General features: G+C 61.6%; 2 protein-coding genes across 6 annotated transcripts in view; one reads left to right on the forward strand and one right to left on the reverse strand.

The window, feature by feature from the left end:
• Positions 1-22533, forward strand: part of BRF1 (BRF1 general transcription factor IIIB subunit) — a 58199-nt gene extending 35666 nt beyond the window's left edge. For 3 of the 5 annotated variants that reach the window (XM_088829809.1, XM_055418678.2, XM_088829806.1), the window contains 14 exons: positions 621-693; positions 10580-10729; positions 11667-11760; positions 12559-12685; positions 13085-13124; positions 13212-13304; positions 16899-17168; positions 18188-18249; positions 18713-18794; positions 18868-18923; positions 19249-19559; positions 20831-20882; positions 21081-21252; positions 21542-22533. In XM_088829809.1, coding sequence (XP_088685935.1) covers positions 621-693; positions 10580-10729; positions 11667-11760; positions 12559-12685; positions 13085-13124; positions 13212-13304; positions 16899-17168; positions 18188-18249; positions 18713-18794; positions 18868-18923; positions 19249-19559; positions 20831-20882; positions 21081-21252; positions 21542-21579 — 1620 coding nt within the window. In that variant the 3' untranslated portion in view covers positions 21580-22533. Of the gene's footprint in view, positions 1-620; positions 694-4512; positions 5613-5810; positions 5982-10579; positions 10730-11666; positions 11761-12558; positions 12686-13084; positions 13125-13211; positions 13305-16898; positions 17169-18187; positions 18250-18712; positions 18795-18867; positions 18924-19248; positions 19560-20830; positions 20883-21080; positions 21253-21541 lie in introns of those variants that run through there. The other 2 variants (XM_088829807.1, XM_088829808.1) reach the window with 2 other exon arrangements.
• On the reverse strand, positions 1589-4202 carry BTBD6 (BTB domain containing 6). The gene is made up of 4 exons (XM_055418679.2): positions 3694-4202; positions 3528-3618; positions 3267-3385; positions 1589-3094 (listed from the first exon to the last, which is right to left on the reverse strand). Exons 1-4 carry the CDS (start codon positions 4065-4067, stop codon positions 2062-2064), a joined length of 1617 nt encoding a protein of 538 aa, XP_055274654.1. The 5' UTR covers positions 4068-4202; the 3' UTR covers positions 1589-2061.
• Positions 22534-25200: the final 2667 nt, after the last annotated feature.

The raw sequence follows: 25200 nt of genomic DNA on the forward strand, positions 1-25200 counted from the left end.
TGGCACCGTGCCTGGCGTCCTCCTGGGGGCTTGCCAAGGGGCCTACAGGCCAGGCTTGATCAGGGAGGGTTCCCTCTAGGGAGTCAGAGCGGAGGGTCAGAGTCAGCACTCCTTGAGGCCTGTCCTGTGGGTTGGACAGCTGGAGATGGGGGGCTTTGTTCCCTTAAGCTGGGGTGGTGAAGCCTGGCATGGGCCTTGGCAGGGTTTGGCCCTCGAGGGGCGAGCAGGCAGGGCACTCAGGTCTGCAGACCCACTGCCGTGCCTGCCCTGGCCCGCGGGGACGCAACAAGGACAGCCCGGGGAGCCAGTGGAGGGGTGCCTTGGGCTCTGGAGGGTTCTGCTGAGCCAGCTGTCCTGCAGGCAGCTTTTCTTCTCAGCAAAGTCAGCCGCCGCTGAGACAGTGAGTCTTAAAGAGCCACCTGGACGAGGGGTGGGGTCACCCCAGGCTGCTGTGGGGGCAGCAGAGCCCCTCTGCTGATGGAGGAGCACACTCTCCCGCTGCCGAGGGCCCTGAGTGCTGGCGGAGGAGCGCACTCTCCCGCTGCCGAGGGCCCTGAGTGCTGGCGGAGGAGCGCACTCTCCCGCTGCCAAGGGCCGCTCTGAGTTGTGTTTCTTCACAGGTGAACGTTTACGTGCTGGGCAAGACGTTCCTCCTCCTGGCGAGAGAGCTCTGCATCAACGCGCCGGCCATAGGTACCGTGGGGCCCGTGGGGCGGGAGGGCGGCACACGGGACGAGGACCTGCAGGGGGCCACGGGAGCCTGGAAGCCACCTCCCGTGAAAGCAGAATGCCATGGTCAGCCCCCAGCAGGTGCAAGCGGGACCCTGGTAACAAGGGCCTCGGGGATGCAAGGCTCCGCAGATGAAGCTAGCCCTTCTGTCAGGGTGGGCCTCTACAGGAACTTCACCGGGGACCACTTTTACTGTCAGCTGGAGGGACTGCTCTGTTGCCCACAGGCGTCTAGAAGCATGTTTTCTTGTACTAAGGAGGCAGCATGTGGAGCCGGGGGGGTTGGGCAGGGGCTGTAATCCTGGCTCCCCACACAGGATGGCTCCCTGGAGCTGGGGGGCGAGGGCAGTGGCAGCAGAGATGCACTGGGTCAGGGCATTCTCCTCTGATGGGGCTGTATCCTTGTGCCAAGGGATACGGCGCATCCCTCTGGGGTCAAGCTGAGGTTTTCCAGGGACAGAGCAGCCGGCCTGGAGTTTGTGGCATGGGACCACAGAGGCAAGTGGCCTGAGGGGCCTGCCTGAGCCCACAGTGGGCCCGTGCAGGCTGCCCGGGAGCCTGAGGTGGCAGGTCTGTCCTTGGGGGCTGGAGTCCCAAGTCCTGCAGAGAACCCCCCCACACCCCCACATTGGAGCCTGACAGGATGACTTTGAGCAGCGAGTGACAGTTTGGAAGGTAGACACGACCTGATGCCTTTCTCCAGGGCAGTCTGGCTGCAGTCCAGAAAGCAAACCTTCCTGGGTGGAGGCCTGGCTGCCGGCAGAGGGCACACCCCGGGCAGGTGGGTCCACGGGACTGCCTGCTGACCAGTTCGTGCTGTCAGGCCCATGAGACTCACAGTCATTCACATGTGTGTGGCTCTTGTTTTGTTAAAACTTTATTATGAAAATCCACTTAAATAGGTGAACTACTTGAAGTGACTTTTCCCATTTTGAATTTGAAGATAAGGTCTTAAGCTTAGAACCACTTAGAATAGAATCCAAGAGGACGGGAGAGAGGGCAGAGCCCTCAAAGCAGGTGGGAGGCGACACTGGGGGGCACCTGGGGCCTGCCTTGCACCCCCAAACCCGCCCTCCACCTGAGATGCACACCCCACTGTACGGGAGGTGCCTGTGAGGCCAGCCCAGCAGCCACGGCTCAGGGATCAAGGCTCTGGCTGGGGAGGGGAGCGTCCGCGTCACACCCCAGGCCCTGGCTGACCGCACACAGGAGACAGGCGGCGAGTGCAGCCTGGCCAGAGCAGAGCACCCCCCGCCTCCCTGCACTCCCCGTCCTGGGCTGGCTTGCAGAGACAGGGCCCACCCCTCACAGCGAGGCCAGCCCCCAGGCGCCTCAGGCGTAGAAGATGAGCTCGGGGATCTGCCCGCCCTGGACCCCGGTCCCGTTGGTGCTGTCTGAGGAGCACTGGAACTGGAAGGTCACCTTGCCGCACTGCACCTCCGTCATGCCCTCCTGCCCAAAGTAGCTGAGCTCGCTTCCATCCAGGACAGCGCTGGCTGTGTAGAAGGTGTCCTGCTCCACCTGCACGGGGTGTTCAAACCAGACTGAGAAGGTGTTGCTGGAGCCGTCAGAGACAAACTTGGTCAAGTTCTGCGCCAGGACCACCCCCAGCCGCTTGAGTTCGATCTTCACGCTGTACTCGGCTTTCCCAGAGCTAGAGCCATACAAGCCCAGCCCAGCAACAAAGACCCTCCTGTCTGCGGCAAACTGGATGCTGTCGCAGCGTCCGCGGTAGCGCCACTGGTTGCTGCGGTAGGCGGAGGACTGAAAACGGTGGCACCGCTGGGGCGCAAGGCCCTTCCTCTTGGTCAGGGGGAACTCGAGCAGGGGCTTGTTGGCCGCTGTGTACCACAGGAAAATGTTGTGGGTCTCCTCCAGCGTCAGGATGTCTGACTGGGCGGCGCCATTGGCAAACTCCTCCAGGGTCATGGTCGGAATCCGGACCAGGTAGAGGGCTGGCCCCAGCACGTGCCTCTTGTTGCGAGGGGTGACGGGCAGGCCCTGCCTCTTGCACTCGGCCTCTGCCCAGCTCAGGACCGCCTCGAAAACTACAGCCTCCTTGGTGTTGAGGGCCTCCCGCGTGACAATGATCTCCAGCGTCTGCCAGTCAATCTCACAGAAGCCTTCGGACCTCAGGGCCATCTCAGCCTGCGCATCGATGACCTCCCAGCAGCGCTGGGTCAGCTCGGGCTCCTCAAACAGTCGGCTCTGTGACAGCAGGACACAGGCATTTTTGGCTTCCAGACTCGTCTCCAGAAAGTTGACACAGGCTTTTGCTAAGGCGGGGACAATATACTTCTTGGCAGCGTAGAGGGTAGCCAGCACCGTGTCGGCTTCCAGGTCAATCTCGTCACTGTACATGTACCTAGGCAGGATGGGGACTGAGTCATGGGCAGCATGGGGCACTCCGGGCACCAAGGGCCGGGCAGAGAAGCCCGTCCATCCTTGTTGACTCTCAGGAAGCTCCAGGCGGCTGGCTGGAAGAACCAGACAGCAAGGAACCGCCCCATCCTCCCACCCTCATGAGGTAGACTTACTTCAACAAGATCAGAAAAGCTGCAGGTTCCACATCAGGGATGTGGATTTCTGACTTGACTTCTGCCAGGTCCCCATAAAACATGGCATAGAAGACAGAGCTGCCCACAGCCAAGACATACTGTGGACGAGAGAGACAAAGTGCGGCCCTGAGCCCTGGGCCCTCCCTGCCCCCAGCGGGTGCCACACCCAGAAGAGGTCCGTCCGTCCTCCGGAGGCGGCCCGTCGCCTTTGGGAGCGCCCAGAGCCGAGCCTCTACCAACCTTGTGGGCAGGCACCCTGCGGGCCGCGCCCGGGGGCCCCACGACGAAATGCACGTCGGCCATGAGCTCGTTGTTGAACATCAGCGCGTTCCTGCAAAGGGCAGAGGCACAGGACACTCGGGCTCGGGCCGCGCGGGCGGGGCGGGGCGGGCGGGCCCGGGCTCACCTCTCGCGCAGGGTCGGGTGGAAGGACTGCCAGTTGGGGCTCTCCGGGTTGTTGTTGTCGGGCGGCGGCGGCGCGGGCGCGGGCGGCGGCGGCGCGGGCAGCGGGGCGCTGGGCCGGCCCTTCCTGCCTGCGGCGGCGGCGGCGGCGTTGCTGTTGGCGATGTCCGTGGCGGTGGCGGCGGCCGCGGCCGCGGCGCTGGCGGGCGCGTAGAGCTCCGCAGCCATCTTCGCGGGAAGGGCGGCCTCCGCGCGCGGGGGCGGCGCGCCGTGCGCCCTCGCGCCGCGCCGGGGCCTCGGGGGCGGCTCTGCGAGCACCAGGAGCGCGGTGAGGCACTGCGCCACTCGGCCGTGCAGGCAGGCCAGGGGCAGCAGCATGGGGCCGCGGCGGCCGCGCGCGCGGGGTGCCGGCCTGCCCGGGGCGGCGGGCCCTGCTCCCTTGGGCCGCCCCGCCCGCCGGCCGGAGCCTCCAGCCCGCACCGCCGCGGCCACCGCGCGTCACGTCGCGCCACGGCCCCGCCCCGCGCGGCCGACGTGCCCGGGGCCCCGCCCCTCCCAGGTCCCGGCCCCGCCCCGCGCGGCCGGCGTGCCCGGGGCCCCGCCCCTCGCCTCCCGGGCCCCGCCCCTCGCCTCCCGGGCCCCGCCCCGCCCCGCCCGGGAGCTCGCAGGTCCCGGGCCTTGCGGTCCGGGTCGGGGGTGAGGCCGCGGGCCCGGGCGCCGCTGGTCTCAGCGCGGACAGTCTCGTGGGGGCCGGGCGCCTACCAGGCCCGCCGTGCGCACAGCCTCGGCACCTGAGCCGTCCGCGCTCCGCTGGGCGGTCCTGGGCGGGGGCCCCGCGACCACCCCCCGGGCGGCCGTCCTGACCGTGCTGTGCGGCGCTGCCTCGCGGGGGCCTCCAGCGCCTGGTGGTCGGCGGTGCGGCGCAGCCCGGCAGCCGGTGGGTCCTCTCTGGGCCTCTGCAGGAGAGTCTCCCCGGCTGCTCTGTCCGTTTCCGCGGCGGGTGGTTTAGTCAGTGCTGAGGCTCGCCCGTTCTCGGCCTCTTCCGAGGTTTGCGGGCTTGCTGTTGCCCTGTGCTCGCTCAGTGCTGTCCGGCTTGTTGCGGCCGCACGGACCGCAGCGCCCCAGGCTGGTCTGTCGTGGGACTCTCCAGGGAAGAGCCCTGGAGCGGGTTGACACTCCCTCCTCAAGGGGGTCGTCCCGACCCTGCGATCGGACCCGCGTCTCGCGCGTTGCAGGCGGACTCTCTCACCTCTGACCCACAAGAGAAGTCTGTGATGCGCAGATGCTTTCTCCCGTTTTTGTACGTTGCATTTTTCACTTTCTTAACGGTTTCCTTTGCTTCACGGAGGGTCTTAGGTTTGTTCCAGTCCTGTAATTGTCTGTTTTCTCTTTTGCTGTCATATTCAAGAAATCACCTGCATTCCAACATGATGCTCTTCCTCTGTTTTCTTCTAGGAGATTGACGGTTTCATGACCTCCGGTTAGGTCTTTAGTCCGTTTGGAGCTGATGTGTGTATGTGATGTGTAAGGTGGAGGTCCATCTTTTTCCGTTGTTTATGGGCATCTGGTTTTCCCAGCACCATGTGTTGAAGACATTGTCCTGTCCCCATTGTGCAGTCCTGACATTCTTGTCAGAGACTGTGTGACACTGTATGTGTGTGCCTGTTTTTGTTCCAGCACCAATCTGTTTTCCATTTTATCTTCTGGAATTCTTTCCTGGTGAAGGTAACGTTTATTTTTTTCGTTACTTTATTGCCGCTTTTCATCTGTATTTTTTATTTAGAAGAAACATTTCCGTCTCCCTTTTCTGGCCCTCTTGACAGCACTTCCAGAGTCTGTTGACGCTGTTTTTCCACACTGGTTGGCAGAAGGGAGCTTAGTTTCCCAACCAGGGATTGAACCCTGCATCCCCCTGCATTGGAAGTACGTAGTCTTAACAACTGGACCGCCAAGGAAGTCTCTGGGGTTTTTTAAATTAGCTTTCTTGTAAATTTAATACTGTTAATGAACAAAGTATCATTAATTTACAGTATTGTGTGACTCAGGTATACAGCTCCATGAGTCAGTTTATTGTATATGTATATACATCTCTATACTTTTTCAGATTCTTTTCCCTTATAGGTACAAATCTCGTGGAGTAGGAAGTGGCACCCCATTCCAGTATTCCTGCCTGGGAAATCCCATTGTCAGAGGAGCCTGATGGACTCCGATCCATGGGGTTGCAAAGAGTCAGAGGCGACTGAGCGTGCATGCGCAGACACGCGCACACCCGCACAAGTGCCAGTGCTGAGTGTAGGTCCCTGAGCTTTGCACAACGGGTTCCTATTGGGTTTGTATTTTATAGATATGGTAGTGTGTGTGTGTGTTAATTTCAAGTTTCTAATTTATCCCTTCCCTGCTGCCCCTTCTCCTTTGCTAACCTTAAGTTTTCTATCTCTGTGAGTCTCTCTTTTGTAAATAAGTTCATTTGTATGTTTGTTTAAGAAAAATATTCCACATATAAGCAAAGCAGTTACTTCACTTGGTTTGATCATCTCCAGATCCAGCCATGTTGCAGCAAATGTATTGTCTCATCCTTTTTTATGGAGGAGTAGTATTCCATTGTACGTAGGTATCGCATCTTTATCTGTTTATGTATTGGTGGACATCTAGGCTGCTTCCATGTCTTGGCTACTGTGAATACTTATGAACATTGAGGTGCATGTATCTTTCCTGGATATATTCCCAGAAGTGGGATTGTGGGATCATATGGATCAAATTCTCTTTTTAGTTTTTTAAGGAGCCTCCATACTGTCCTCCATGGTGGCTGTACCCGTTTACCTTTCCAGCAGCAGTGTATTAGGGTTCCCTTTTCTCCACATCTTGTCCAGAGTTTATTTGTAGACTTCTTAATGATGGCTGTTCTGACTGGTGTAAGGTGTTCTCTCCCTGTAGTTTTGACTTGCATTTCTCTAATAATTAGAGATGTTGAGCATTTTTACATGGGCCCACTGGCCATCTTCATGCTTTCTTTGGAGAAACATCTATTTAGATCTTTTTTGCCTATTTTAAATATAATAGGAACTTTATTTTTAGTTTTTTAGTTAACTACGTGTAGTTCATTATTTTGTCTTTACGGTCTCTACTTGGATATAATTGACATATGACATTGAGTAAATTTAAGGTGTACAGTGTTATGATTTGATGTATGTATATATTTATCATTTAAGTTGTAAGCAAGATTTTCCGCTCTCCTCTTTCACCTTCATCAAGAGGCTCTTTAGTTCCTCTTCGCTTTCTGCCATAAGGGTGGTGTCATCTGCATATCTGAGGTTATTGATATTTCTCCCTGCAATCTTGATTCCAGCTTGTGCTTCATCCAGCCTGGCATTTCTCATGATGTATTCTGCATGTAAGTTAAATAAGCAGGGTGACGTGCAGCCTTGACGTACTCCTTTCCCAATTTTGAACTGGTCCATTGTTCCATGTCCTGTTCTAACCGTTGCTTCTTGACCTGCATACGGGTTTCGCAGGAGGCAGGTTAGGTGGTCTGGTATTCCCATCTCTTTTAATAATTTTCCAGTTTTTTGTGATCCACACAAAGACTTTAGTTAGTGAAATAGAAGTAGATGTTTTTCTAGAATTCTCTTGCTTTTTCTATGGTCCAGTGAATGTTGGAAATTTGATTCTGGTTCCTGTGCCTTTTCAACATCCAGCTTGAAATCTGAAAGTTCTCTGTTTATGTATTGTTGAAGCCTACCTTGGAGAATTTTGAGCATTACTTTGCTACCATGTGCAGTAGTTTGAACATTCTTTGGCATTGCCCTTTTTTTTTGATTGGAATGAAAACTGACCTTTTCCAGTCCTGTGGCCACTGCTGAGTTTTCCAAATTTGCTGGCATATTGAGTGCAGCACTTTCACAGCATCATCTTTCAGGATTTGAAATAGCTCAACTGGAATTCCATCACCTCCACTAGCTTTGTTAGTAGTGATGCTTTCTAAGGCCCACTTGACTTCACATTCCAGGATGTCTGGCTCTAGGTGAGTGATCACACCATCGTGATTATCTGGGTCATGAAGATCTTTTTTGTACAGCTCTTCTGTGTATTCTTGCCACCTCTTCTTAATATCTTCTGCTTGTGTTGGGTCCATACCATTTCTGTCCTTTACCAAGCCCATCTTTGCATGAAATGTTCCCTTGGCGTCTCTGATTTTCTTGAGATCTCTAGTCTTTCCCATTCTCTAGTCTGACCCATTCTAAGAACAGTTAGTAAGTTGTTCTTTTGTTTACTGATTGTTTAGAGGTGAGGGAGCTGTGTGTCTTTTTCTTGCTAATGTTTAGTTTTCTTGCATTTCAGATCAAAGGACATGTCCTGTGACATTTCCGTTCTTAGATGTAGGGAGTTTCTTTAATACATGGTCAGTTTTTATAACTGTTCTGCAGACTTTGGAAAAGGATGATTACTCTTTATAGGGTGTTGACTTTAAAAGTGAGTTGTTAAGTTGAACCTGTGGTGGCATCCAGTTTCCCATTTGGTATTTCCCCTACCAGCCAGACTGTCAAATTTGAGAGAGTTGTGTTAAAAATCCCACATCATTGTAGTTAAAATCTTACATCAAGTGTGGAAATTTCTGTTTCTAGCCGTTTTTGCTTTATTTAGTACTTTCTGAGTCCATGTGTGTTACAGGTGTGTGCTGTCTTGTGTCCTTTAAGATGTTGCGGCCTTTCCGTCATAGCACATTCGCCCTGGCCTCCATACCTCTCTTGCCTTGGGTCCTGTGTTGCTGTGCTCTTCACAGCTGCTCTTCTCCTGGTGACCCTGCTTCAGGGGCCCAGAACGGCCTTTTGATCTTGACCTTTTGCGTTACTTGTAACTGCCTCTTATGAACGCTGGATCCTGGATTTAGCCCAGGATGGGAATTTAGCCCACTAGGGAATTTCTGGAGTAGGTAATGACAACCCACTCCAGTATTATTGCCTGGAAAATCCCATGGACAGAGGAGCCTGGTGGACTACAGTCCATGGGGTCGCAAAGAGTCGGACACAACTGAGCGTCCGAGCACTAGGGAATTTAACTTCCGTCATGTGATCTATACTTGAGGTTTCTCGTTTTCTCCTAGTTTTTCTTATTTTCCCTACATTAAATGCCCCAGTCCACTTCACACCTACCCCAGACTGCTGGCATGTTTGTCTTGAAATTTCTACAAGTACGTTTAGGGTTAAGGTTTTCTATTTTAGGAACTAATCAGTGCCTCAGTGTCAAAGTCCACCCAAATCAAGATAAGATCTTTTAATATGCATGTAATTTAATCTTCAGTTCTGGTATGTTTTGTTTTATTGAAAAATAGTTACAAATGTTAGCAGTTATACTTTTAAGATATATGTCTTTTCCCCATAATCAAATCACCCCCAAAACTTCAAACCAACATACCCACAGTGGCAGTGGGTGAAGCTCCAGACTGCCTAGACCCCATGACTGCCGTGCTGGTCCCGCAGTGTCTTTGGAAGGGGTTCAGTGGTCATAGCTGCCTGCTGTCAGCCTAAACCAGCCAGATCTCTCATCAGCAAAGCAAGAGTGGCAGAGGACACGCAAGCTGTGGCCGGCCAGCTGTAGGCGTGTCCTGCAGGCAGGGGAGAGGAGCCTTACCAGACAGACCGGAGGAGGAGATTGGGTGCTTTGAGGGCTCCGCTTTGAGCCTTCCCCTTGGCCGGGCTCCCTTCCTCGTCGTGGGGCTGCGGGGCCAGTGCCTCCGTGCCCAGGGTGTAAAGCAAGCGTGCGGGAGAGTGCCCCTGTGGGACTCCGACTCATCCGGCTCCCCTGCTCATTTGCACGCTCGGCTGCACTGTCGGCTGTTGGGATTGGCTGGAGGTGCCGCTCCCGCCAGTCTGGGCCATCAGAGCAGAGCGGGCCTGCCTGGATCCCATGGGCCTTGGGGGACGCAGGCTGCTTCTGGGTGGCCAGTCTGCGGCCTCAGAAACCTTCCCCTGTCCTTTCCGCGAGCTAAGGCTGACGGGATGTAAGAGCTGCCTGTAGGATCTTGCAGGCCTCCAGGGGCCAGAGCCGTCCCCAAGGCCCTCACAGACGCAGCTGAGCCCAGGAGGACGGTGCTGGGTGCTGGCCGGGGCCGGGGTCTCTGCCACTGCTGCTTGCACTGCTGTTGGACGCGTGAGGGGAGCCAACCAGCCCCTTCTCTGCTGGGCCTCCCTCCCGGAGCCTGCTCCTCAGGCCTCCACCATGCCCCGAGGAGCACAGCCTTGCTTCGTGGTTGTGTCCGAAGGAGGTCTCAGCCCAGGACTCCGTCACAGAACCCCGGACGGTCCCCTCGTTATCTGTGGCAGGCCGGACAGCTCGCCGGGTTGACTGCTCAGCTGGTTCTGTCTGCTCTGTGATGCTTGGAGCCCAGAGCAGCGCGGGGAAGGTGCTGATGAGCACGGAGAGGGTGTGTGTGCAAGTGGCTCCCATCCTGCCCAGCCAGGCTGGCCTCCCTTAGCGAGAGGGAGACGCTCACTCAAGACGTGCACACACACACACTTGCAGACGAGAGATAGAAGGTCTAAGCTGTTGTTCCACAAGAGTAAATGCAGAAAGTGAACGTGTAAGAATTTGCTCAGCCTCCCTGGAAGTCCACAAAACGCCCAGGAAGCAGCCCACAGGCGTGTGTGCTTCTGCCGGGGCCTGAGCGGCGCGCATGCAGGCCGGGCCCCACCTCCCGCAGCAGGGCACGCCTGTCCTGCCTGCCAGCTGCAGTGTCCTCAGCTGCTCCTGACGCTGCCTGTCCAGGGGGGTTCATGTTAGGGAAAAGGGGCCCCTGGGAGCTCGTGCGGCAGACGGGTGGGTGAGAGAGGCCCCAGCTGGGGGCAGAGGGGCGCGTCTCCCCAGGGCCGCGCTGAGGTGCGTGTCTTCCGCAGACCCGTGCCTGTACATCCCACGCTTTGCCCACCTGCTGGAGTTCGGCGAAAAGAACCATGAGGTGTCCATGACGGCCCTGAGGCTGCTGCAGAGGATGAAGAGGGATTGGATGCACACGGGCCGCCGCCCCTCGGGGCTCTGCGGGGCAGGTACGGGCGTGTGGGGCAGGGCGGGCGGGGCCCCACAGCCGTGTGCGAGTGCGTTCTGTGCTTGCCCTTTAGCGGGCCGGGCTGCTGTGTGTGGGTTCTCCCCAGAGCTGCCTCCCAGCTACCCCTGCCTGATTCTAATCCAGCCCTCAAGGACTCTGCCTGCTCCCTGTTGGCCTCCTCGGCCTTGGGGAGCGGGCAGGACCCTCGAGCCAAGGGGACTCCAGGCTTCCCAGCCCTGACCCGAGGCCTGACTGGAGGCGCAGCAGTGCTGAGTTGTGGCTGTAGCGCCCCCCCTCCCTTCTGGGCCGCTCCCTGTTCCCCTCAGGACTGTGCCCTGGGCTCCCCTCCAGCTGGCAGCTGCCCACAGATGACCCTCCTACTGTTCCCAACACCCCGGGACCTAGAGTCCCTGCCCCGGCCCTCACTCTCCCTCCCAGCCCCACAGGGTCTGTGTTGCATAGGGGCACCTCCATCTCTGAGCCTGTGTCCCCAGATAGCAGCCCAGACCTGGGCCTTTCCTCAGGGCAGCACACACCAGGGCCCACTCTGTCTCTCTGCAACGTTCCCATATGAGTTAGCTCAGAGTTCACATGTTTGCTTTGAGAAGTTACACAAAATTCTCAAAAAGTATATTTTAATTATTACGTTTAAAAAAGGCGCCTGTGATGCAGCACCTTCTGTGTCTTTAAAACTGTTGTGTGACCACCTGCAGTGCAGCGAGTGCTCCTAGGTGTTCTCACAGTCACGGGCCTGCAGCACCTCCCACAGGAGGAGAGCACGTTGGTGTCGCCCCGGCTCCTGGATCCCCCGTAGTGGGTCACAGCCGTCTGCCCAGGGACGCTCCTGGTGTCGGGCAGCGGGTCACAGCCCTCCGCGCCCAGGGACACTCCTGGTGTCGCTGGATTGTCCCCTCTCTGAATTCCCTGTTTCTTCCCAGCGCTTCTGGTTGCAGCCAGGATGCATGATTTCCGGAGAACTGTCAAGGAGGTCATCAGCGTGGTCAAGGTGTGCGAGTCCACTCTGCGCAAGAGGTGCGTGGCTCTGGTCCCGCCTGGGGTTGCGCCCGCCGGCCTCCGCAGCGTTTCTGTCCGTGTGGCGGCCTCTTTCTTCCACCTGGGGTTGAGGGGGCCAGTGGCTTGTGAGGTCGCCCTGACTCGCAGGTCAGGAATCGGTGCTGAGAGCGCCCGTGCCCATCCCCTAGCCGGCGCAGCCAGCGTGACCCGTGGAGGTGGCTGCTGTCCCTTCCTGGAGCGGCCGGGAGCTGCTTCTTGGGCAGCGAGTTCCCAGGGTCATCGCGGCAGCTCTGGCCAGAGCGCCACTCAGCCTGGGGTGAGCGAGTCGCTGGCAGGCCTGTCTCTGCAGCCGCTGACCCCAGGTCGGGGGCCCCTGATGGCTGTGCTTCCGCTGAGATCGTGTCCTGTGGCAGCTTCAAAGCAGAGGGAGTTTGGTTTGCTTATTTGACCTCCAGTTCTCTCTATAAATTCTCCTGTTAAACACTTGGAAGATCGTGTGGGACGTGGGAAATGGGCAAGAATTGATCATGGTTGGGCTCACTGCCACACAGGAGCCCTGTGTGCAGTGACGGCCTGGGACTGGGGGCCTCCTTCCCGGGGTCTTCCTGGGGGCCCTGCCCTTGGCTCCCAGGGAAGCCAGCCTTCACAGTCCAGAAGGACCGAGAGGCTGTTGAGCAGGCCTGGGCCCTGTGTGCTCGGCTGCGTGTGCAGGCGCTGGGCCAGGGGCCCACGACCCCCGGGGGATGTTTCACTAACTGGGTGCTGGTTAATACGCTGCTCGGGGGTGCCAGATTCCCTTCCTTCTGTGCGTCTCAGGCTCACAGAGTTTGAAGATACACCCACCAGTCAGTTGACCGTGGACGAGTTCATGAAGATTGACTTGGAGGAGGAGTGCGACCCCCCATCCTACACGGCTGGGCAGAGGAAGCTGCGGCTGAAGCAGGTGGGCCCCGCACGTGGCCTCTGCCCTCTCCATTCCCTGTTCTTTCTTCAAGACAGTGGCTTTGTTGCAAAGACTGACGAGGGCGTGTGTCCGTGCACAGCCCCGGGAGGGGCGGATGGGGAGCTGAGCCCCATGTTGGGGGTGGGTGGTGGGCTGGGCTGCACTGGGCACAGTCCCTCCTGGGCCCCAGGTCCGCTCATCCCTTTGTGGGGTCTCCCCAGGCTGCCTGAGTGCTCCAGCAGTTTCTCAGGAAAGCTTCCTTCCTGCAGGGCCCAGCGTCTGTCTGGCCTGAAGCCGCGTCCCTCCTGTCGGGGCGGGGCCCTGCCCAGGGCCGAGAGGCCTGCGGTGCCCGCAGCCTGGTCTCACCCATCACTAAACGCTCGTGCCCTTCCTTTCCAGCTTGAACAAGTCCTGTCGAAACAGCTGGAGGATGTGGAAGGTAACCGCCCGTCTCCCTGGGCAGAGGCTGTAGGGCCTTACAGGATGGAGTTCTTGATAGCTTTTTGCTTTTAACTTATTGCTTTAGGTGAAATAACCACCTACCAGGATGCTATTGAGATTGAGCTAGAAAACAGCCGGCCCAAGGCCAAGGGGGCGCTTGCCAACCTGACGAAGGACGGTGAGTCCAGCTGTGTCCGCAGCTGCCCCTCAGTCTGCCTGTGCCCGGCCCTTCCCGCTGCCAGCCTCCCACCCGCCTGGGGTCACCCTGGCCTCCGTGCCCGCACCCAGCCTCAGTGCCCCCAGGACACCTCAACCCGCCCTGTCCGTGGGCGTGAATGCGGCGTGCCTCGGGGCACTTGGGGCGGTGCTGCCTCTCTGGTGGCTTCCTGTGTTACCTGTGGTGTCTCCTGTGTTTCATCCTCGTTTTCCCGGCCGTCTTACCCATTTCCCACTGAAGCAGCTCTTGCGCTGATTCCTGCGCCCTGCGACCTCTCTGTGCTCTGCATGTCCACCCTCGGTTCTGATCTCCGCTGTGTCTCCCCTTGTCCTGACCTGCGGGTGCTGCCCTGCCGCTTTCCTCCAGCAGTGGGAGGGGGGCGCCCCACACTCGTGCCGCGAGGTGACCGGGTGTTTTGCTGACACTGTCCCTCCTTGGCGCCACTGTGTTGGGGCCACAGGTCCATTGGTTGGAGATGCCTGTGGTGCTTGGGGAACAGGCCCCCTGGGCTCCATCCACCAGGGGTGGGCTCCGTGTCCACCAGGGTGACCCCCCGTCCATGCTGTCAGCTCTGCGACCCGCCCATTAGGCAGAGGTCGTCCCAGTGTTCTGGCTGAGGCTGGCCTGGGGCTCCGTGTCCACCAGGGTGACCCCCTGTCCATGCTGTCAGCTCTGCGACCTGCCCACAGGCAGAGGTCGTCCCAGTGTTCTGGCTGAGGCTGGCCTGGGGCTCCGTGTCCGCTGAGGTATCCCCCCGTCCACTCTGTCAGCTCTGCGACCTGCCCACAGGCAGAGGTGGTCTCGGCTGAGGCTGGCTGGTTTTTGGTGCCGGGCGCCCCCCGTGGGCCTGCATGCACGCCTGGTGGTCTCTGCCCTGGCAGCCTGCCTCCCCGCCCGTGGCCCCCTCTGGATGCAGCGGGGCTCTGCTCTCTGACCCAGCCTGGACCTCTCCCTCGACGAGGACCCGGCTCCCCTGTGTCTACTCGCGCGCCTTTTGAGAGGCGCTTCCTAGGCCTCGGGAAGCATGTGTTCTGTCCCCTCTGATTCTGGGCCAGCATCTGCTTGCAGCCGCCCAGCCACAGGGCTGGGCTCGTTGTCCCTGCCCATGCTTACCGAGTGCTGTTGAGGGACCGTCCATCTGCTCCAGGTCCAGCTTCTCACAGCTGCTCCTGACCAGAGCGCTGGGAACGTGTCCTCCTCCACGCCCGCCGCTGGTTACCGGGACTGTCTCCACGTCCCATCCCACCCTTGCTCCTGGTCCGCCCTCCTTGGTGTGGACTCGTTCCTCTGACCCCTGGCCTCCAAGCGGCGCCGCCCTGTCGCTGGATGGCCAGCCTGGGGAAGCCGCAACTCTGCAGTGAGGAGGAGGAGGCCGGGTGCTGGGGGACGGCGGGGAGGAAGGGCCGCACACGCCGTCGAGTCTGTCCCTCCAGAGGCCACGCTGCGTGTGTGCAGGGCCCTGAGCTCTGGGACCCCGCGACGGGCCGAGTGGGTGGCCAGTGTCCTAGCTCTGCTGACCCTCCCACGGGCTGTTGGCGACACACGCGGTGACAGCGTGGGCTTCCAGGCAAGGGCGTGAGGGGGCTGTGCATGTGGTCAGGGGCCGGCGGGTGCCCAGGCCAGCGTGCAGCTGCCTCATGCAGCTGGAAGTTAGTTGTGTGTAGAGTTTTCTGTGAGAGGGATCGTTTCTTCTCTGGCTTTTTCACTCAGTGTGGTTACCCTGAGAGGTCTGTCGCCTGTCAGTCCTCTCTGGAGCAGGGATCCCGAGTGTTCAGTCCTGGATGGAAGTCAGTCATTCAGTTCAGTTGCTCAGTTATGTCCGACTCTTTGCGACCCCATGTATTGCAGCATGCCAGGCCTCCCTGTCCATCATCAACTACTCCCAGAGCCTACCCAAACTCATGTCCATTGAGTGGGGGATGCCATCCAGCAATCTCATCCTCTGTTGTCCCCTTCTCCTCCTGCCTTCAATCTTTCCCAGCATCAGGGTCTTTTCAAATGAGTTGGTTCTTTGCAAGACGTGGCCAAAGATTTGGAGTTTGAGCTTCAGCATCCATCCTCCCAATGAATATTTCAGGACTGATCTCCTGTAGGATGGACTGGTTGGATCTCCTTCAAGTCCAAAGGACTCTCAAGAGTCTTTTCCAACACCACAGTTCAAAAGCATCAATTCTTCAGTGCTCAGCTTTCTTTATGGTCCAACTCTCACATCCATACATGACTCCTGGAAAAATCATAGCCTTGACTAGATGGACCTTTGCTGGCAAAGTAACGTCTCTGCTCTTTCATATGCTGTCTAGGCTGGTCATAACTTTTCTTCCAAGGAGCAAATATCTTTTAATTTCATGGCTGCAGTCACCACCTGCAGTGATTTTGGAGCCCAAGAAAATAAAGTCTCTCACTGTTTCCACTGTTTCCCCATCTTTTTGCCATGAAGTGATGGGACCAGACGCCATCATCTCAGTTTTCTGAATGTTGAGTTTTAGGCCAACGTTTTCATTCTCTTCTTTGACTTTCATCAAGAGGCTCTTTAGTTCCTCTTCACTTGATGCCATAAGGGTGGTGTCATCTGCATATCTGAGGTTATGGATATGTCTCCCAGCAGTCTTGATTTGTTTGTGCTTCATCAGCCCAGCATTTCTCATGACGTACTGTGTGTATAAGCTAAATAAGCAGGGTGACAATACGCAGCCTTGACATACTCCTCCACCTATTTGGAAGCAGTCTGTCGTTCCATGTCCCATTCTAACTGTTGCTTCCTGAACTGCACGCAGGTTTCTCAGGAGGCAGGTCAGGTGGTCTGGTATTCCTGTCTCTTTAAGAATTCTCCACAGTCTGCTGTGATCTGCAGTCAGGGGACCCGGGTCATCTGCAGTCTTGGACTGTTGAATGTAAACTTCTGTGAGCATCCGTGTCGCCTTCGCTTCCTTTTCTCGAGGGTAAATGCAGGGAGCGGCGTTGCTGGGTCGGGGAGACATGGTCGGTTGGTTCAGAAGCTGCTTCCTGACGTGGCAGCCCCAGGCACGTGGTGTCCACCATCGCGCTGTGGCCATGGAGGGGAGGCACCCGTGGGCTTGCTGTGCTGCAGGTGCCTGTCGTGACGGGTGACGCGCCTGTGCCCGCCCGCGACGCCTCTGCTGCTCTCTGCTCGCATCGTTTGCCCGGCTGTGACGGGGCTGTGTTTTCAGGGTTGTTCAGACATTCCAGAGGCAAGTTCTTGTCAAACGTGTGATCTGCAGATGAGTCTGCAGCTTGTCTTTTTGTCTTCCTAAATAGTGTCTTTCAAAGCAGAGTTCTCATCTTTGAGGAAATCTGATTTATCAATGCTGGAGTCAGCATTTCTTCCCATCTTGCATCTTTTCTCAGAAACGTTTATACTCACAGCTTTTAGGTTCGTGTCTGATCAGTCGGCTTTCCTGTTGCGTGTGTGGTGTGGGCGCCCTGGGGACAGGCCCGCTGTCGGGAATGTGTGCAGCTGCGCAGAAACGTTCTTCCCCGGGCGGGCGCTCCGGCCTCCTGCCTGGTTGACAGGGGGCATGTGCACTTGTGTCCTAGGCTCCGTTGAGGATACCACGTCCAGCTTGTTCGGGGAGGAGGACACCGAGGATGAGGAGCTAGAGGCTGCGGCCAGCCACCTGAACAAGGACTTCTACCGGGAGCTGCTCGGAGGCAGCGTCCCTGGCGACTCGGAGGCGGTGGGAGGCCCTGAGGAGGGCGGGAGGCCCCCAGCGCTGGAGTCTCTGCTCGGGCCTCTGCCCACGGCGGCCAGCCTGGGCATCTCAGACTCCATCCGAGAGTGCATCTCCTCCCCGAGCCACGAGCCCAGTGAGTGCCGGGGGCTGGGGGGCGGGCGGGGATGGGGGTGTTCCTGGCTGGGTCGTGCCCCCCCCGCCCCCTGCCCTGGGAGCTGCTGAGGGGCAGCCTTGTGTGAGGGCAGGTTCGGGAGGGGCTGTGCCGACAGCTGGGTGTCTGCAGCACTTGGCAGTGCCTCCGCGGCCCTCCTGCACCAGCCCAAGCCCACGGTGTGGTTGGCTGTGGCCAGTGTCCCTCCTGGCCCTCAGTGCAGGAAGCCAAAGCCACGCGTCACGGGGGGCCCACAGGGGCAGACTGGCACCCCCTGCCCGTCCCCTGCATTGGCCTGGTGGGGATGTGTTGGCCAAAGGCAGCCTCTCCACTGGACAGACGGGTACTGCTTGAGGGGCTTCAGTGCCCGTGGGGCCCTCCCCACGAAGAAGGCAGGTCGGGTTCCCTCGCGTCTCACGCGAGCATGGCCTTGTCTCCTCCCTGGGCACCGAGGGCTCGGCCTCTGTTTGAGGAGCCCTTGTGAGCGGGACACTGCTCGATGCCCCCGCTGTGCCCTGTGAGTGCCCCTGCCCTGGGGGCGGACGGGGGCCTGGCGCAGACCTGGCCCACCTGCTGGTCATGAGCAGGCCGCAATCCCCAGGGCTGCTGTGCGAGGGCACCAGGGCCTGGGGACAGAAAGAGGCCATCCTGGCTGGAGCTGAGAGCTGGGCCCCCGCTGCAGGCGGTGAGGCACAGGCAGCCGACAGGAGGGCTACGTTGGCCCAGCTGGGGCGGGAGGGTGGTGGCCCCCAGGTCTGGGGAGTCCTTAGCGTGGTCATGGAGGCTCTCTGGGTTCCCCTCCCAGGACCGTTGTTGAGAAGCTCCTCTGTAAGGAGCGTGAGGACAGGGTCTTCTCCGGTCAGAGCTGCTTCCTTCACAAGGCCCTGGGGGGAGCGGCTTGGAGCCACCCTGGCCCCACCTCGGGCACCGAGGCAGCCGGAGTGAGCTGTGTGCCTTTTCACGGGAGGCCGAGCCTGAATCCAACCTGTGCTTCCCTTCAGAGGATGCCTGCGGGGACGGCGAGCTGGACCTGAGCGGTATCGACGACCTCGAGATTGACCGGGTAGGCGCTGCCTGCTTGCGGGGCCTCTCAGGCGGGCGCCGGGGCCACACACCTGGGGGGCCCGTGGGCTGGGGCTGCACCTCCACGTCCCAGGTCCCAGGCCTGTTATGCTGGTGGGCTCTGAGCAGGCTGCCTGGCAGTGCCTGTCCATGGGCAGCAGGAATTCTTCCCCATGATTTGTCACCAGTCGCCTCAGGCCTGCGGCCACCACCAATTCTTCAGCTGGTGTCGTGGCGCAGCTCCTTCTCTGGGACCCTCGAGCCTGCAGTCTGGCTGGCCTGGCTCCTGTGCCTGGGGCCTGAAAGCTGCTGGGGAGGGCAGGGGATGGTTAGCTGTCAGCCCAGACTCTGAACACGTTCCTTCTCGGGTCGGAGGCCTGCTTCCTGACTGGCACGCACGAAGCGGGCACGCTTGTGGCTGAGGTCTGGGCCTGCCCTCTGAGTGACCCTGTGCTCTGCCCCAGTACATCCTGAATGAAGCAGAAGCCCGCGTGAAGGCTGAGCTGTGGATGCGGGAGAATGCCGAGTACCTGCGGGAGCAGAAGGGTGAGTGCCCGCCCAGTGCCCACCCGGGTGCCCGGGACGTGGGCCTCGCTGACCCTGCTGCTTGGTTTTTCAGAGAAAGAAGCGAGAATTGCGAAGGAGAGGGAGCTGGGCATCTACAAGGAGCACAAGGTGGGTGCCCCCCCGACCCGGGGCCCGAGTGCGCGCCTCCAGGCTGTACTGTCAGCCTCTCACCTGCAGACGGCCGCCACCTGCCCTGGCTGGTCCCGCTTGAGGCGCAGGACGGCTGGGGGCTGGTCGGAGTGCCGTGGGCAAAGGGCAGCGCTGGCCACCCAGGGGCCCGTCTCTCTGGGGAGGGTGAGAGGCCCCAGCCAGCCCTGACGGTGTGAGTCTCCGTCCCACAAGTCCGGCTGGTGCCCCCCACATCCTGACTGGCACCTGGCCGGTTCGTAGAACCGAGGCCCACAGGTAGCGTAACTTCTGTGTTTCCCTCAAGCCCAAGAAGTCCTGCAAGCGTCGGGAGCCAATCCAGGCCAGCACGGCTGGGGAGGCCATCGAGAAGATGCTGGAGCAGAAGAAAATCTCCAGCAAGATCAACTACAGCGTGCTGCGGGGCCTGGACGGGGGTGGCCCGCCTGGGGAGGATGGCCCCCTGCCCCGGGAGCACGGCCCCCCGCCCAGGGAGGACACAGCCCCCCCAGGGGAGGCCGCCCAGCCTCCGGAGCGGACCAGTGCCCGGAGGCTGTCCCGGCGGAAGACGCCCTCCAGGAGAAGCCGGCCTGACCCCTCGACCAGCGTGGGCAAGAGGTACCATGCCAGAATGGCCTGGGGGGGAAGGCTGGGGTCACTCACCACCCACGTGCCAGAAACCAGTGTCTGTGTCCGGAGCCCCTGCCACCCTGGGGGGGAGCTGAGTGGGGCTCCAGTCTTGGACAGCGCCCGCCGCATCAAAGATGGTCCTGACTGGAGGAACGGGGGGCCCTAACCTGTTCCCTACCCAGGGGCTCCTGGAAGCCCCCGCACCTCCCCATCCTGGGAGAGGAGACCACTGATGGGGCTGGCGGGGCTGGGGGAAGACGGGAGCGCGGCGTGGGGCCCTCCTCGTTGGGGCTGGTGGGCCGCCTCGCGTGGACAGGTCCAGGCAGCTCCGCATGCCCGCCCCCTGGGCTCCCGTCAGGCCCGAGACTGGTGGGCGTGCCTCCCGCCTGGCTGCTCTGAGTGGGGGCGGGCAGTGCTGAGCTCCGTGGGGCTGACCCACCCTCCCCCTCCCCCGTCAGTATCCCCGCTGCTCCAGGCCCTGCTGGAGGCCTGGCTGCCGCGGGGCAGCGTGTGAACGACTGTGGGGCACGTCAAGAGAAGGGCCTGAGATACAGACCTGCCCTTCTGGCCTTCCTCCCGCCTCGCTGACGTGCCCTGCCCATGGGGCGGCCCTTGCTAAGGAGCGTGCCGCTGTCTCCCGCCTCTTGGTTCTGGGACTCTGGGCTGCTCTGCCTGGCCTGGGGTCACTGCTGCCGCGGCCCTGCACACCCGTTTCCCCGGAGAGCCATCCTACGGGAGGGACTGACTCAGCCTGGGCACAGCTGTGCCTTCACCTGCTGCCTCGGGAGCAAGGGCCCCTGTGAGAGCCCAGAGCCCCTGCTGCTGATGGGGCAGGCTGCCCGCGGCCCAGCTGGAGGCCCCCACTGTCAGGTGTCCACCGCTGGAGGCTATTTTGGGGTCTGTTGTGGGTGTGTCCAGCACAGTGCAGGCAGGATGACGGTGGCTGAAGCCTGAGGGTCCCAGCCGCTCCCCGCTGTGCCCTGCGAACACGAGCAGGCCGAGGGGGCAGCCCGCCTGTCCAGCAACCTGCCCAGCCCGCGGGCTCGGGGCAGGTGGAGGGCAGCCAGGTCTGGGTGCAGGAGGCGGCTGTGGGACGCTCCAGGGGTGAGAGGCCAGCACTTGAGACCCCTGGGGACAGGACCAGTGTCGCTGGCTTCCACACCCAGCCAGCTGCAGTCAGAGGCAGGCCTCTCCAGGCCGTGTCCTCCTGGGCGCAGGCGCGGCCTGCGCTGAGGCCGCCTCGCTGTGCCCTGTTCCAGGTTGAGGCCATTGGTGTCGACACAGCCGGCGAAGAAGGTGGCACTTGGAGAGGTGCGTTGGTGGGTGCGGGGAAGGGCCGGGGCCAGGACGGGGGTCTTGGGGAAGAGGGTGCCCACTCGGTGTCCGGAGGACACGCCCACCCAGGCAGAGGGGCCGGGCCCTGGGAGTCGGGGCCCAGCAGCGGGGGTGGCCCTGCCCCAGCGGCCCAGAGCCTGCCCACGCCTGCCCAGCCCCTCGCCTCGCCTGCAGGCCTCACTCCCAAGTGCCCGCTCCCTGGAGGCTGAGCGTGTCAGGCCCGCAGCAGTCGTCGTGGAGAGTGGGCCTGTGTCGTACCACGCGGAGGAGGATGCAGAGGAGGAGGACGCGGAGGAGGAGGACGGGGAGCCCTGCGTCAGCGCCCTGCAGATGATGGGCGGCAACGGTGTGTGCAGGCGGGGGGGCGGCGGGGCGCGGGCTCTCGCCGGCGTTCTTGGTCAGCCGTGTGGGTTTTGTGGAAGGAGCTGTCTAGGCCCTGCTTGCTGTGCACAGGGGCGGAGGGTCTCGCCGGCCAACCGGCTGGCCTGAGGAAGGTCCGACCCCGCCCCGTGCCTCAGGCGCTGGGTGGGGCCACGTCGGAGGGGGCTGGGCCCGCGGGGCTGGCGGTGGGCAGTGGGGCCGCGGTGTGGGGCAGCAGGCCTCAGTCCCTGTGGTCACCGTCTGCCGCTCTGCAGATTACGGCTGTGACGGGGACGATGATGAGGGCTACTGAGACGACGTCACGCCCGGCGCGTCCGCTGACAGCCCCGCCACTGGCTCCCGAGGGTCTGACGGCCTTGGGTGAGCCCCGGGTGAGCAGCAAGACTCGGTGACGAGATAGGCACCCCGGTGGCCCTTGCACCCAGCTGCCCGCGACCTCACAGCCGTCACTGTTGGGATCCTGATCTGAGCAGCGTGAGGAGCGTGCCTGTTTCTCGGCAGGGCTGGGTCTCATGGCCCAGGAACCCTCGCCGGTGGCTCTGCCGCATCCTGTGGAGAGAAACTGTGGCCCAGGGAGGCCCGGCCGCGTGTCCAGGCCCGTGGAGGCCCGGCGGGGGCTGGACCCTGCTCTGCCCCGGGGGCCGGGTGCCTGCGCCCTCACCTCCTTGCCGCATCTGAGCAGCGCTTTGCGTCCGGCTGACCCCCAGCCAGGCCCTCCCTGCTATGCCCGGGCCTGGGGACCCGTAGACGTGCCCAGGAGCCCAGAGTCTGCGCGGCCCCGCGGGGCGGCCGGCACCACTCAGCAGGTGCGTGCGCAGCTGTCCGGGCGCCTCCCACCCGCGCTGCGCCTGGGTCCCTGTCCTCAGAGGCGTGGCGGGCACAGGCCCTCTGTTGGCGGCACTTGGAGCCTCCTGGGCCAGCCTTGGTGCTGAAAGGCCCAGAGCACTTGTCCTGGCCTTGGGCATGGCTGCGCAGGGGGCACAAGGGGTCCCCAGAGGCTTCCGCCCCTCCAGGCCAGCCTCGGCCACCCGCCCCTCACAGTGGCAGAGCCACGCAGCCTGCCTCCGGGGGCTCAGCCCCCCACCCCGGGTGGGCAGGCCTCGTGGCGTCCACACCAACGGGCACCATGGCTCACAGGGGGATTTTCAGGCCCTTGCTGTGCCCCTCGGCCAGGTCCCCAGGGTGCCTGGCAGGCTGGAGTGGAAGGTTGGCTGGTGAAACACAAAGATCGTTGCTTGAACTGAAACCCACTGAGTGTGTGGTCTGCAGCCCCGTCTGGCTCCTTGGAGGAGAGAGGTCAGGCAGGGGTGCTGGGTCTCCAGGCTCCACAGGCACCCGGTTGTCAGCTGGGGAACCGGTGACATGCCCCCCTCACAGAAAGGCCCTGGGCCCCTGCCAGAGGCTCTTCGAGGGGCCTCGTGGTATGGGGTGCCCTGCCCTGCATGGGGAGTAGGTGCTGCGCTGGGCAGGAGCCTCCGGGTGGGGGGGTGCTGGCGGCTGTGGCGGGGGGGCGCCTGGGCTGCATGTGCTGTGTTCCAGACACAGGGCTGGCTGGACACTTCCCTGGGAGGTGGACAGGAGGCTGGCTGCAGGCCCCTGCCCTGGAGCTCTCTTCACAGAGGAGGCGCTGATGGCCCTGTGGGGTGGGGTGGGTGGTCATGCCGGCCTGCCCAGGAGAGGCTGCTGAGCCGGGGGCGGGGGAGGGGGCCGAGCACGTCCAGGACGAACACGCGGGGCAGCTGCGGGAGGAGGCACAGGGTGCGGAGGCTGGGTCCCTCGCCGCACCCACTCAGGGTGATGTCAGCAGGGTCTTCTGTGGGCGCTTGCCCGAGCAGGGCATGCAGCTGGCCACCGGGCTCCGCACGGTGCTGGGAGAGGCTGGGGGAGGCGGCTTGTGTCCACTGGGGCCCAGGGCGGCCTGTCCCCACCACGTGCCCTGCCTCTTCTCCAGCATGAAGCCAGGGCTCTCCAGGTCCCCTGCCTGCTCCTCCTCCAGGGCGTCTTGCTCTCCCCGTCAGTCTCACTTTCCCAGCTCAACCCCCAGCGGCCTGGGGGGCGGAGGAGGGCCGGGTGGGAGAGGCCTGCAGGGCCTGCACAGCTGTGCACAGACAGGCCAGTGCTGCTCACGCCGCTCCACCCGTGTCCCTGGGGCCACCATCAGGACCCTGGTTCCCGGGCCCTGACGAGACCCAGATCCACCGCCAGCAGGGCTGAGCTCTGGGGCCTGAGGCCTGACGGTGCCTTGGGCACCCTCCCCGGTGCTGCGGTGTGTCTACAGAGGATGCGGCACCTGCTGGCACCGGCCCACGCTGTGCTCTGTGACCTCGTGCCCTTCCTGCCCCTCTGGGCCACGGAGTCGGGACCACAGGCAACCTTCCTGGCAGGACTGGATGGGCCACAGCGTTGTGCCACTCGCTGTCTCAGGCCCCCCAAGAAGGGGAAGCAGGCCCGAGACGCCCCCAATGCCCGCAGGTGGCAGGGAGCCCCATCCCAAGCCGGCTAGCCCGGGCCCCAGCCTGCACACCTGCTCCCCTCCCTGCAGCTCCCCACGCTCTCCTGGCTCTCATGGTTGTGTCCAGGTGTGTCAGGCCTCCAGATGGGCAGCAGGGCTGGTGGCCACCTTCTGCCCCATGGCCTCTGTGAGCCCTAGGGGGTCTCTCTGAGGGAGGGGCGGCTTCTGGGGGGCCCCTGAGAACCAGGGTCCCTGACACCCCCTCTGGTAGAGCCCACTGAGCACCCACTATGCCCTGCCCACTGGCAGCCCCACAAATGCTGCTCCTGCGGCTCAGCGCTGGATGAGGTGCAGACTAACCCCCTGCCTTGCCACCCTGGGCCGATGCCCTCCTCCCGTCCATCGCTCACCTTCCCCGAGCCCCTCTGCTGTCTCCACACCCTGGTCCTCCGTTCCTCGGCGGACTGGAGTGCTGACTGAGTGAGGGACCAGGAGAGGGGCTCCTGTCCCTCCTGGGCTGAGGGGGTCCCTGGGAGGGTGAGGGCTTTCCCAGTCCCTGGGCTGGGGCTGCCCTGAAGGCCCCAGGTCACCAGGGGGGCGGGCTCGCCCACCCTGCCTCAAGGGGTCCAGCCCCATGGCCACCTCTGCCCAGCCGCCCTCAGGGTGCCAGGCCAGTGTCCTGCTTCCACCTCCCAGGCCCCAGGTAGGGTCCAGCACAGACCCTGGGGACGCTGCTCCCTGCACAGTAAAGGCTGCCTTTGAAGCCGCGAGCCCCACTCAGGGTCTTCGTTCTCTGACTCACCGTCCAGTGACTGGTGGGCCAGCACGGCTCTGCCCCCGGGACCCCCGCTCAGTGCCACCCCCACTGGCGTGGGCGCCCCCGGCTCGTCGTCCTCCCACGCCTGCCCTGTTTTCCTGGGCTGAGGACCCCTTACCCAGCAAGACCGTGGGAATCAGTGTGGACAGAAAACGGCCGTGCCCAGCCGTGGGCCCGCGTGTCACCCCAGGCTCCGCTGCCAGGGCTCCAGCCACCTCTCATCTCAGCCTCAGGGCCCAGTGGACCCCCTGGGTCCAGACCCTCAGCCCAGCTGCCTGTGCCTCCGGAGAGCCCCCGCCGCTGCTGCACTGCGGGGCCGGCCCCGAGCAGCAGGGGGCGCCCCAGGACCAGCAGGGCCGGCAGGGAGGTCTGGCCGTCCAGGCTCCAGGACAACTCCTGCTTGTCCGTCCCACGGCGGGTGGCTGTCTGCCTCATGGCCTTGGGTTCTGGGCCCCCACCCCCGCCCAGGGTCCTGACACTCTCTTGGTTCCCTGTGGCCTCATCCACAAGACAGCCGGCTCCCTGGTCGTGCACACCGGCCCGCTGGGGGCACTGACAGGCCATTACCTCCTGGGGGCGGGGGCTCCTGAGTCAGGGTTGCCCGCGGGCAGGCGGCAGCTGCCCCGGCTGATTGGCGCCTACCT

The sequence above is a fragment of the Moschus berezovskii genome, chromosome 21 (genome assembly GCF_049115385.1).
Source record: "Moschus berezovskii isolate FMDL1 chromosome 21, NW_MosBer_1.0, whole genome shotgun sequence".
Classification (NCBI taxonomy): domain Eukaryota; kingdom Metazoa; phylum Chordata; class Mammalia; order Artiodactyla; family Moschidae; genus Moschus; species Moschus berezovskii.